This window comes from Gouania willdenowi, chromosome 3 (assembly GCF_900634775.1).
Source record: "Gouania willdenowi chromosome 3, fGouWil2.1, whole genome shotgun sequence".
Taxonomy (NCBI): domain Eukaryota; kingdom Metazoa; phylum Chordata; class Actinopteri; order Blenniiformes; family Gobiesocidae; genus Gouania; species Gouania willdenowi.
The window spans coordinates 8,737,829-8,751,649 of NC_041046.1; the positions used below are offsets into that span (position 1 = coordinate 8,737,829).

Genomic DNA, 13,821 nt, shown 5'->3' on the forward strand with positions numbered 1-13,821 from the left:
TATGGCTGTTGACATCACTTTCTTTGATATTAATGACTGTATGAATGTTTTCGAATCATATATGCTCATTTACTGAACTGTTTAGGGGTGGAAAACCACTAGAGATGGGCGATATGGACTGAAAAAAATTATCCCGATAATTTCTGGTATTTATCACAATAACGATAAACATCACGATAAATAAAAAACTATAAATAAATAAAACAATTCCCAACTTAAAGTGTAAACAAGTTCCTTACAAACACAAATACATTTAAATACATCAACACACTAAAAAAGGCTACAATATCTGCTGACTCAAAGAGCTCATGAGCTGATATTTTTTGGAATATATCAGTGCATGCGGATCACTCTATTAGTGTTACTGTACGAAATAAATTTATTTCCTCACTTAAAATGAAATTATTTCCTAAAAAAAAAAAAGGCACATGAAAAGCACAAAACTCCATAATGATTTTACTGTTGCTGTATCTTGTTTCATTCATCTTATGAGTTACATAAAGTTATGGTTAATAAATATATAAATATATCTCTGATTAACTATAATTAAACTAGATCAAGCTGATGATTGAATCATTCAGTATATTTAGGTGTAATAATCTCAACAGTTACATTAGTCTAATGGGACCAGCTTTGTCTGTGAACACGTGAAATATAATTAAAAAATATTGCGTTTCACAAGGTTGGACGGATGAATGGTGACATTGTTATTAATGCTAACATTTATTTCACACAACGTGTGACATGTTTAGCTTTTATTCTTCCATACAAGTGTTAAATCTGACCATAAACAAATCGATGGCTCTCTGTGGCTTTATGACAGTAAGACATGTTCTTTTTATTTGGTCTGTTCCTTATATGGAGTGGTTAGCGTTAGCTCTTAGCGTGTCAGTGGGTTAGCTTAGCATAGTTAGCTTTAGTTGAGTTTCCAGGTCATAATCGTTGCTACAGGTTCATCTATGTCCCTGTGTTTGTGGAACTTTGGGTGGAAATGACGGAGGAACTTGGATTGGTTCACTTTGTTGGATGGTTATCTGGTGTTAACCATGTAGCGGTCCATGATGTATCACAGCTTCAGGTAGCCATGACGAGCACCGCCGTCTGGGTGTGAGCGCTGGGGGCGGGAGGCGTGGTGCACACCGTGGCCGCTTCGCTGCAGAGCTCCCGTAAACAGCGTTCCGCTCCAGAGAATAATAAGTTGACAACATTTTTTAATTCATTTTTTGAGCATGACTGTAGCTTCAACAAAGGGACTTGGTGGCCAGAAGGGATTAAATGGGGATTGGTCCCTCAACTCCAATCCAACTGCTCTCTGGTGCGCCTGTACCTGGCAGCCCACTGCTACCCCTCGGGGAAAATCATTGACTGTAAAAAGAATGGATGGGACAAGCTCCCCGATGGAGTGAAGCTTTTATTTTTAGAGCTCCCCCTGCTGACTGGCTGCACTATAGGTCATAAACCCCGCCTCCTAAATGATAACAGATGGGATGTTGATCAGACTGTAAAGTTAAAATACTCGCCACATAACTTTTTTACAAACCTAAACTCTGCTGTAATCATTAGTTATTATCACCCGACATTGTGTTCAAGTGCTGGTTTTTCTGTGAAGTTTGTTTTAAATAAGTTATTTGAGGTTGAAAAACAGGATTTTACGTCATATATGACGATGATTGACTGCCGCGGGTCTTGTGTAGCTGTCTTTGTGAATAGCAGTTACGTCGTGAAGGAAAGCTGAGATGCCATTAAACTAGATATTTGAGTTGAAAAAACTGAAGGCTTACAGAACAGTAAATGTTCATTAAATATACACTGGAATAATAAACAGCTGGAAAAGTTTGCATCCCATCGTCCCGTTCTGTCTGTGAGATTTATTCTGTTTGTTATCTAGAGACAGGGAGGTGATGAGGCGTAGACGATGGAAAATGTACTATAACTTCCTACATTCTAAGTTTCCAAGTGGCTCCTTCATTTTAAAATCCCTCTCTGAACTTCCATGGAGGTTTTATAATCCAGGAGGATCTTCAAGCTGATATTTTTTAATTAAATCCACCAATATTTGGTCTCTTTCAATCCATCTTTGACTTTAGTCTCTTTATCTTTAATGTTTCCATCACGTGTGCATAAAATTACCTTAATGACATTATTGGCTGTAAAGAGCAACCACTTAGTTTTCCGAAACTACTGGAATTTTTCTGATAGAGCAAATACTAGCAGGGTTACAGCCATTTAAATGAACTTGCTCCCCTAGATGCATTTAGGGTCCCTGGGTAACCCGGACATTTTGATGAGTTTGTAAAATCACGGTCCGGAAAAGTTGTGAAAAGAAGACGTGTCTGGGTAAATCCAGACGTATGGTCACCCTAAAGCCAGATCCTTGCGACGATGTTATATCGTCATTGTATACTGATCATATCAACAGTCGAGAAAAGACATGACATCTGAGAGGTGCATTAAACATAAATAGAGGGAAAAAAACAGGAGATATGACATAAAAACAAAAACAACTATGTTTATTAAATGATCAGTCCAGGTTATACCTACAGAAAGCAAACATCTTGAGCAGACTACAGACACCACAGTACATTGCAGAATAAATTAAGAGTGGGTGAATAAATGTGGAATAAACAGCAGCAGTAAAAACTGCTGACAGGATTTTAGTCCAGTTCAAGTTCTCACTACAAGTCCCGTCTGTTGGTCCAGGAGGGAATGAAACCAAAGCACAACATGGTAACATGAACTACATCACCTTTTAAGTACAGACACATTTTCATCTCACAAAAATCTTGTACACAAACCTCAAAAGAAACAATTGTGGTGAAAAGGGGGCGGGGCTGACAGAGGGCGTCATAGACTGCTTCTACATTATGTGATGGAAGGATTGGCCAGTCTGACGAGGTTAGAGACGGAACCGAATGCAACCACAGGTCCAGGGAGGCAACCAAACAGGTTTTCAACATTCTTTAAACGTACACTTGTAACACAACTCAAGAACACACCTAAACATATTGTGGCATCTCCCCTTTGTCTTTCTCTTTAAGTAGAAGCTGTTTCTTTCTGCCACAGAACAGTATATCCCGCATGATAAAGGAGTTTGGCTTTTCAAGAGAGGATCTTCTCCCGGGTTTCAGGCAGCTTTAGAGCCACCAGACCTCCACAGACGAGCGCTGCGAAGGCCAGGAAGATGGGGATGATCTTAGTGACGCCGATAAAAGCTGCAAAGATGAAGCTGGCGATGATGGCTGCAAACTTACAGATCCCATTTAGGATGCCAAAAGCAGTCCCTCTACAGAAACAAAAACACATTGTTTCAGTTCATAACAAAGTGAGCATCGCGTTAGTTCAGGCAGGCACGGAAGTCAAACAACCCCAGCCCCATTAGCTGTCAGTAGCTATTAACACACTGACAGCATCCATTCCCTAATTCAGTTAATCATCGAGCTTATCATGTTCCATGCTTCCCATTGGTTAGAGTTAGTCTCAGCGCTGCATTTAAACCACTGCATCTACTGCGTCTACTTCCGTACACTTCGTCCCAGTTCGTCCTCTTCTGTCTATTTAAACAGTGTTCTGTTGGCATCTAATATCTGTGCTTCTAATCCAGGGGGTTCTGCTGACCACTCTCTCTGCTTATGCCTTTCCATGGAGCTCATGGAAGAGCCTTACTGTCAAATCTAAACTGCATGCTAATAAAAAATGTGTATAAAGTGATCCTGACTGAACTGGACTTAATACTCAGATAAATCAACACAGGAGCTCCTATTCATTTTTAACAAGTTTAGTGATCCTGATCATGGTACCATGGTCATTCACACTTTAATGGCTTTTATGAAACTTTGATCCCATTAATAACGATACAGTATTGATCGTTGTATGGACACCCCCATTTTATTTGGAAAATTGCGATGAAATGTGCAACTTGGATTCCATCTGGATGAAACTCGGTGGAGTAATTGAGGAACATACCTGACATAACTGAGTGAAATTTCATAAAGATCCGTCAATTATGAACAACATTTTTGAAATTTCGGCAATAATGGGAGACCAAGATTTTTTATTTTTTGCAAACTGATTCAGAATCAGTGTATTGATCTGGATCCCCTTCAAAATTTAATGGAATCTTCTATGGAATAAGGTCTATCTTTGGTTCAAAGTACTTTTGACATAATTCTGCTGACAGACAGAAAAACAAATAAACGCTGGTGAAAATATTAGCTTCTTGGCAGAGATAAAAATGCCTATAAAAATCTAAAAAACATTTTGAAGCTTGAAAGTGATACATGTGATTTGCGCAATAAAAAAAATATTTATTCATTTATTTGTATGTGGGGATATGTATTATAATAATAAGAAATAAGGCCAAAGGTCAAAGAAAATTATTCAGTTTAGGGAAAACCTTGTTGGCTATTCCATATATTCCCGCAGTAGTTCATTCCAACGTGCCTTACAGTTGACTGGTTTTGCGCGAGAACCCTAAAAGTACCCTAACCTGAGTTGTACCTTTTAGATGAGGGGTAGAGTTCCACAGAAATGACCTCCAGTCCGTTCCAAGCTGCCACACTGGCACCGTAAAACAAACACTGCCAACATATTACAGCTCCTTGACTGAAGCTTAACAGCAGCAGAAAGGTGCAGGCTGATGACACCAGCATAGATCCACCTGCAAACATGACCAAAATCACAGTCTCACACAAAGACACAACATTTTCTCAAGTCATGTTATTATTGTCCAGCTGATTCTTTCTCCTACCTATGATCCTTATTCTTCCGATCTTGTCCATGAAAAGGGCAGAGATGATGTTACCAGGCAACACAGCCAGACTTCCTAAAAAGCTGACCAGGTAGATAACAATGTCATTTTCCTCTTGAAAGTTGAGATGACAGCCTTTCTTTGGGTGGAGAAAAGTGGTGTTCTCCATTCTGCAGTTTTTGAATTTTTCCTGCCAGAGATCTGAAAAGTGCAAAAGCAGATATTGATCAACTGCTGCTTGTTAAGATGTACGTTAATCTGAAGCCGCTCTAAGCACCTGTGTTGTAGAAAACTGTATTTTTTATGGTGCAGTTTCAAAGAAGGTATTGGTGGACTTGATGTCTTCAAAGTAGCAGTTTTCAAACAGTGAACTCTCAAACTTGACTGATTTCATCTCGATGTTAGCAAACCTGAAAAAAAGAAAGACAAATCAAACAAGTCTAATTTAACTGTAGCACAAATGCAAACCTATTATTTAAAGAAGAAAGAAACCAAAAACTGATCAAATATTGCAAAGTGAATGGGAAGAGGTGACTTGAATAAGAAGTGGTTAAGGAGCGGGCTTGTAATCGGAGGGTCACCGGTTTGAATCTCACCCGGGCATGGCATCCCACTGCTACCCCTCAGGGAAAATTGGTAAAATGCAGACAAGAATTTTGTACCGTCTAATCACAAAGACCAAGTAACCATCGCAAGACTTAGTTGGGGCATTGTAGGCTAGCTGCTTGTCTAAAGCAGTGGTTCTTTAACTTTTTTGGTTCAAGTACCTCCTTTATCTTGTTTCTAAATCTAAGTACATCATTTGGAATAAATGAGTGATAATACACATTTTAAAGAACCTTTTTTTGTAAATAAGTGGAATGAAACTGAATTTTGTGTTATTAGTATTATTAGTACCATTGCATTCAGGGCTGAGTGCATACTAAACTCACTAAAATATAGCATTGGAATTGTATCCCTGTCCAGGGTGTACCCCCGCCCAGCGCCCTATGAGAGCCGGAGATTGGCACCGGCAGACCCCCGCGACCCTGTTAAACGGGAATAAGCGGGTATGAAGATGGATGATGGATGGATGGATGGATGGAATTGTATCAATTAATATTAATGCTTCAAAGAATATATCAACCATCCAGACTCACACGCTTTGACTGCGGTGTTTGAAACATCCTATTTGATTGTTTCTGTCAATAAAGGTTTTGGCCAAGAACCGAAAAAACATTTTTGGCCAATTTTTGGTGGCTGAATTTTTCGGCATTGCTCATGATTATTTCTCTAGTCTTTATCATTTCCGGTCATCACCCGACACATACCTTGTATTTTCAGGTAATGTTCCAATCAAGATCATTTCCATCGTCATTATTAGAATAATAATTTTTAACTAAATATAAACATTATAAAACTCCAACTCCTTGCTTTCATTTGTTAATGTTCCTCTCTAACGTGTAACCCTGTAGTGCTATTGCATACCCCTAGGGGTACAAGTAGCCCCATTTGAGCAACACTGGTCTAAAGGTTATGAATAAACATCCAAGTAGACTTTGTCAATGTGGAAAGCCAAAAACAGTGAAACAGTGTTTTCATTCTGCAAAGAGTATGCTTCCAAACGGGAGAGCATGTTTAGTAAGCTTACGGATATGGGGTTAGAAAAATTCTCTGTTGCGTCTATTTTCTCTGATTATGGCAACTCGAGATCCATTGACAGAGCCGTAATTAAGCTCCTACTCTCCACCGGTCTCTATTCAAGAATTTAAATCTGCTAGCTTAGTAAACAACGGACTGTGGAGGGCAGCATTATGCTTTCCTGCATACAGCTTGCCAGAAACAATTAGAAGTAGAAGAAGAAGTGAGAAACCTAGAGAAAGCCCAATGTCTGTGAATTTAGGTATGTGGGTCATGTCCAAAACTACTTTTTCAAATGAAAACTATCACAGGAAAAGATTTCCCTTCTTAACAAAATAAACCCCTATCCACTATCACAGTGCACCACCACAGCAAACTTCTATTGGAACTGAAAACTTTTCCCTTAACTCTTTATTACTATACCATACCATAGGTGTAAAGTTTGTTGTATGAAGATTTACTATTTGAGAGGGAAAGTCTTTTTCAAACAGCCACGAGCTTTGGCGGGGGCAGGGCTGATAGAACAGCTGAATGACAACTGATGAGCAGCAAATTAAGTACCATAAATACTCTTTATCGATCTGCAAGATGGAGGCTTCTAACTAAAAAGGGCATTACGCAGGTGACAGAAGGGGTTTTTCAAACTGTTTTGTGAAGACAAGTTTCAGCGTGTTTCTTTGGCTCCTAATCATTATGATTTAAAATCAGCATCTCCTCTAAGCTCCACCCCCTACTGACTACAAGTCAGTCAAGCATCAACTAAACTACCTCATGTCTCATTCACCTGAAGGTAACCTACATTTAATCACATCTATATTTTTTGGGTAGGACGAGACATGAAAGTATCTAATTGGTTCTTCCTACTTGGACCGAATGGCTCTGATTGGTCAAAGTGTTAACACTTTTATAGCTCTTACAGAGGTCTGATTCTTTTCATTCATTTTTATGAATATAGGACCATTTCACCCAGATTAATAAAACTTGTCTTTGAACAGGTTTACCAACTATATGTTAAGTTCAGGTTTTGTTTATTCATACAAAGTTTTTCAGGATTTTTTTCATCTCCTGATATGTTTCTACTGTCAACTGCCAGTCTTCGTCTGAGGAGTTCTGCTCATCGGCTTTGATGGTTCCTTTGAAGTTTCACTTGACTTCCATGTAATAGTTTCAGCGAGATTCCTTTTGTTTTCTTTTTAAATAGTATGTTAAGTTGAGGTTTCGTTAATTCAGACAACTTTATTCTACTACATGGAAGTCAAGTGAAACTTCAAAGGGACCATCAAAGGCAATCAGCAGAACTCCTGTCAGGAGACAAAAAAAATCCTGAAAAACCTTGTCTGAATAAACGAAACCTCAACTTAACATACTATTCAAAAAGAAGACAAAATGAATCTCGCCAAAACTATTACCAACTATAGTTTAAGGATTGAGCGGATGATACCACTCATGTTTTTTCAACCAGCAGATTTGCTATATTTTCCCTAATGTGGTCATAATGGAACTTAATTTGTTGTTTCAGAACATTGTTGTTGGTAATTTGACTTTTGTTTCTAAGATAAAATGACGTGAACGCAACATGGTCTTCTTAAATTATAAGGAAGTAATGTTAATGTCTGTTGGTTTGATTGTGAGCAGGATTAAAAGTACTCAACGGATTTGGACAAAATTTAATCAAAGATAGACCATTTTTCACGGAAGATTCCATTATATTGTGTAAAGGATTCAGAACCAGAGATTGGCACCGGCAGACCCCCTCGACCCTGATAAACGGGAATAAGCGGGTATGAAAATGGATGGATGGATGGATGGATTCAGAACAATACATTATTCTGGATCAGTTTGAATAATGGATAAATCCCTATGTTTGCTCTTTGAGCTAGTTCTCCTGCTGGTGACTGTGTGTTACAGGCTCTAATCATAAGTTCCTTTATACTTTCTGTTTTGATCATACGACAGCCCAGCCATGGGCTAGAATTATTTTTTTACAAGCCTTTAAAGTTTGAATGATCATGGTACCAAGATCAGGATCACTGATCCAGATTAACTGAGAATATCTGGCAAAGAGGAGATTTGGCACTTGGCCCAGGTTTGCGCTCTCTGAGTGCTCTTCTTACATAAAAATGTATTATTGTCTCATAATCAGTGGAAAAACAAACTAATTAAAGCAAGTTAAACAATTTTGCAGGGTTTACACGACAGATTTTTGCAAAATAAAAGTGATATTTCGAAGTGTTGACAAAGTATATTTATGTGTTTCCATTGAAGGTTGTTTTGGACAAAAGCCTCGTAAGTCCCACAAAATCTCATCCCGCGAGACTTTGTTGTATGAAGATAGATGCTCTAAACCTCCTTATAATACTCTACATTCCATTGTTGTTTCAGGTCTAATGTGGCAGTAATAATTCTGAAGTGTAATGCTAATGTCTTGGTCTCCTCTGCTGTTTACACATACCGCGCCATGTTTTCTTTGGAGAGAAGTGGTCACGTGACCAGGTACGTCATGTTCTGTGACCAGGTACGTCATGTTCTGTGACCATGTACGTCATGTTCTGTGACCAGGTACGTCATGTTCTGTGACCATGTACGTCATGTTCTGTGACCAGGTACGTCATGTTCTGTGACCATGTACGTCATGTTCTGTGACTATGTACGCCACGTTTTGTGATTTGTATTTGCGGAAAAAAGTGTTTCCATAGCGCTTTTGCAATAAATTTCAACATCGAAACATCTGAAATTCCTCCTCATGAACGCGTAACAATTTTTTTGCGATATTTGAGTGTTTTTTTTTTTTTTTTTTTTCGAATTTCAGGTGTTTCCATTACCAGTTTTTATTGCGCTATTTAGATTTTGCGCATTCCCAAGGGTAATGGAAACACAGCTAATGCTTGGAACAATGTTGAAAGTTTTTCAGGGCATTCTCAATGCTCGAAAAGTTAATCAGACCTTGCGAGTAGAATTGTTAGGTACATACTGTATAAACACAGCAGGTAGACTTACTTGTCATGCACGTACTCTCCCTCACGGTGAACCTGGTTAACCAGAGAGAAGTTGAAGTGGAAACGTTCGACACGTTCTCGGTGAAATACTCGAACCTTGGACTCATACTCCTCGTACTGCATGTACTTGATCATATCAGGGAACCAAACTCCAAGGCCGTGGTAACTGAGGCAGAACACAATGAGCAAATATGTCAGATGTGATATTGTCTTCAAATGTGAGGGTGGAAAAGCAGGACCTTACCTGAAGGCCATGCAGAACCAGACAATCACCAGGAAGAGGCCTTGGAGCCTGAGCTCTGGAGCTGACAGTGACATCACATTGGCCATCACCTGTGGGACAGCACACACAATATCAAGTCTCCAACATACAGTAAATACATGGACAGAAAGTGATTTATCCCACTCCTATATCGTCTAATGTAGGAGGACCTGCTGCAGCATGGTCATGTGACGGACGGTCCATCGCTGGAAGGCAGTTCCAGTATCACTCTGGATCTCTATGAACTCATCCTCCTGAGTTTGAGGGGTCTTAATGTTGCCCACCTAAATAGATTAATGTGTCAGTATTTTCTTGCAATTCGTTTCTTTAGCTCTTGATGGAGCAGTCTCCACTTACAGGAATTTGTAAATGCTAATAAGACAGAGTTAAGAATAAAAACTTATTTTCAGGTTCCTGCAATCAATAAAAACAGAAGAGTTCGGATTAATTTAAAACAATAATAATATCCAAGACATTTTATTCAAGAAAACTTTTCATAATCACAATACAGAAAACTGCTTTGGACTCGCATGTGCTCGTAATAATGTCTTTCTTTGCAGATTGTGTCGCATTTGAACTGCAGCTGAATCAACAGTTATATTTAAGGCTGAATTTAGCTTTTTTTCTTCAACTTGTGAGTTTAGCTATAACTTATAGACGTGCAGTCGTGTTGTTGCTATTAACGACTTACAGTAAACACTCTCTCTGGCTCTCCTTTAGCTTTCCAGTTGGTGTCATGAACTTGTCGCAGAATCATCCACGCCTCGTCATGTCGAGCGTTCTGCACAAGCAAAAACACACAAATGTATTAATCTCTCAAACTTTTGGCCTATTCTCGTTAAACTGACACAAAACAGAGTAGATTTAATGGAGCCTAAATTTCCCACTTTCACTAGGAATGGACATTAGCAACAGAACATTCTCATTTGACCTAAAAATTCAAAGGGTCTGATGTGGAACAGCAGTAACATCCAGATACAAAACCACAGGTGCTTAAAAGCTTCGACAATGTCCAGGATAAGGAAAAGCAGTAGGCGGTGAGACATTAGCAGCTCTTTGCTAGCTTTGCACTGCGGTAGGAGGCTGCTGTGGTGACCATGACTCAATAGTCTCTCTAGTCTCTACCAATCCCAGCTGCATGTTTAACACTTGGCTCTGAAATAAATAAATATTGGAAAACTACACACAGTGCAGAGAAGTCAAGCCTTGAAAATATGCCTTTTTTTTATTACCAATACTTTTACATTGATGGGTTCCACAAGCTGACAGTGAAACAGTTAGAAGTGATGATGTGAGGGTGCATTTCAGGTACAAAATCTCAATACTTTTACTTTACTTTAGTTGGTAAGGAGTCATTATGACTTCAACGTAAAGTTAAGAATTCTAAAACTGACACAGTTACCACCACTATTTCAATTCATTTGGAGCTCAACGCTTTAAAGACAGTGGAGATTATAGCAGACTTCAGGAAGAACCCAGCCCCCCTCACCACCCTCACCCTGGGGGACTCTACAGTGAGCTCTGTGGGACCTAGGGACCATCATCACCCAGGACCTCAAGTGGGAGCTGAACATCAGCTCCCTCATCAAAAAAGCTCAGCAGAGGATGTACTTCCGGCGGCAGCTGAAGAAGTTCAGTCTGCCAACAAAGATGATGGTGAACTTTTCAGCTCCATCATCCAGTTCATCCTCTGCTCCCCCCCCCCCCAGCCCCATCACCATCTCCTGCTGCACTGTATATATATATATATATATATATATATATACATATATATATATATATATATATATATTTATATTTATACGACTACCAAGCCAAATTCCATGTGCTGTCTTAAAAACTGTACTTGGCCAATAAAACATTTCTGACCTATGGTCGGAGCCTTTAAAGCAGTGTTTTTCAACCTTGCATGTGGGGTTGCCTGGAATTAAGATAGGGTCACCTGAAATGTCTAGTAATTGGTAAAAAAAAAAAAAATATATATATATATATAGATTGTAAAAAAAGATGAATTATTATTATTATTTTTCAAATGCACGTCATACAGAATAAATATAAAATAACTGCATCCATATACTTAAACTTTCTCAAAAATAAACGGTTCAAATAAAATGTAGTATGAAAATATCGCTTGTCACTTTGTCACTAATCCTGGCTACTCTGTAGTTGTAACACACTTTAATAAACATGATCAAAAGCTAATTCTAGAAAGAAAAAGGCTCTGGGGTCATCGGACATTTGTGATATCGAAATAGGGTCACGATCTGAAAAAGGTTGGGAACCTTTGCCCTGAAGGCACATGAATATATATTTCTTTGTTAATGAGGAGGAACGATAAACACCATATGTTACAACAGACTATTTTAGAAAGAGAAAAAGGGCAAAAAATCCCGCTGTGCAAATACAACACAAAAACAGAGACGGTTTATTAATGCCACTCTAAAATTAAAACCAAGTCATGTCATGATATTCTTTAATAAAATATTCCTATATTTGCATGAACTTTGCACAAAACCTTTTTTCTTAAAACATCAAACTAGAGCAGTCCACACAGCCCATATTTAAGAGGACATGTTTGTTTTCAACAATATTAGCATGTCTATCAATACATTTTCTGGCAGCAGTTGAGACCTTTGGGCGTTGAACATATCTCTTACAGTTTAAAAGAAACACTCGCTACAAACAGATGTAGCAGTGATGAAAAGTACACTTCATCCTTTCGCAATATCCCGATACCACCATTGACGATGGATTTTGTGACGTTTTAATATTTCGATATCTCTGCTCGAGTAGAGTGTAAATAAAAACTTGATAAAAAATCACGTCACTTTATGGGTTTCGTAAGAACCCTTCTATGGTTGAATCGTTTCTTTCATTACTGTAATGGTACCTTTTGACCTGAGAAGTAATGGGCGTCACTTTAGTTTAGGGCAGTGCTTCTCAATTAGTCATTAATCCTTATTTAAACTATAAACACTTTTAGAATCAGTTTTATCTGCCAAGTACAGTTTAAAAACAATAGGAACAAGGAATTTATCATGGTTGATGGTGCGAAGAACAAAAAACTAAAAAAAAATCAGAAACACTATAATAATAATAATAATAATAATAACAGTTACAACAACAACATTAATAATAATAATAATAATAATAATAATAAATGATGGATATATACAAATGCGAAAAAAACTCAAGCGGCTAATCAGCGTGATTGGGGTGTAACGTCTTTAACGTGTCGAGGACAAAGATGGTCTATGGCAGGGGTGCCCAACCCTGGTCCTCAATGGCCACTATCCAGCATGTTTTAGATGTTTCCTTCTTCCAACACACCTGATTGAAATGACCAGGATCGTTATCAGGCTTCCGCAGAGCTTGATGATGAGTTAATCATTTGAATGAGGTGTGTCAAAACATGCTGGGTAGGGGCCCTTGAGGGTTTGGCACCCCTGGTCTACGGTCTCTAATAGAGCACACACTCAGACACTTGAGAGCGCCACTGCCCCCTACAGTAGTGGATGTGCAATTACACTTTACTCTAGTACAGCAAAAAAAGCAACATTCCCCAGGGTCAGTTCAAATGAAGTTTCTATCAGTACACTTTCAGTGTCCCCTTCCTTTCTAACCTCTAACAAGAATCGTGGGCTTTCGGGCATGAAGACGATTCCAATGAGTGCAGCCAGAGCTGGAAAGAGGCACACCAGGATAAACAGCCTCCAGCTGTGCATCTGGAACTCTGAACCAATGGAAAAGCCCCAGCCTGGAATTTGAAAGGAAGCAAGGATCAAGTTAACACCAATTCAAAAAACACCTTTTTACAGCAATGATAAAGAATCCCTCAATAGTAGTAGTTGTGTTTTTTTTTTTTGAGTCATCTGATTTTACATTAAAGCCATTTACGTACCCCCATAAGAGCAGATCTTGTTTAATCTCGCCCCATGTGCACCAAACTCCCTTCAGTAGTCTCTCCTTGTTCTTTTGAATATAATTATTGTTATTGTATATTCTTGAACTTTTGAGTGTGAAGATTAAAGGTTTTTAGTGGGAAATAAGCAGAAAAAAGATGCTGAGGTTGTCCAAGGAATTTCTGTAAATTTGTAATTGTGTTGATTATATCATGTGTTGTATATGGGTATGTTTGTTGTTGACACATAAAACTACTGTATGTACACTTTTAATTTTTATTTTATTTTATTTGT

At 38.5% G+C, this 13,821-nt stretch overlaps 1 protein-coding gene across 1 annotated transcript in view; it reads right to left on the reverse strand.

Annotated features, from left to right (window-relative positions):
- Positions 1–3,027: 3,027 nt before the first annotated feature.
- LOC114457827 (synaptic vesicle glycoprotein 2B-like) overlaps positions 3,028–13,821 on the reverse strand; it is a 19,465-nt gene continuing 8,671 nt past the window's right edge. Inside the window, 10 exon segments of the mRNA XM_028439934.1 lie at positions 3,028–3,283; positions 4,498–4,657; positions 4,748–4,948; positions 5,025–5,063; positions 5,066–5,157; positions 9,365–9,529; positions 9,608–9,696; positions 9,796–9,909; positions 10,317–10,406; positions 13,249–13,382. Coding sequence (XP_028295735.1) covers positions 3,100–3,283; positions 4,498–4,657; positions 4,748–4,948; positions 5,025–5,063; positions 5,066–5,157; positions 9,365–9,529; positions 9,608–9,696; positions 9,796–9,909; positions 10,317–10,406; positions 13,249–13,382 — 1,268 coding nt within the window. The 3' untranslated portion in view covers positions 3,028–3,099.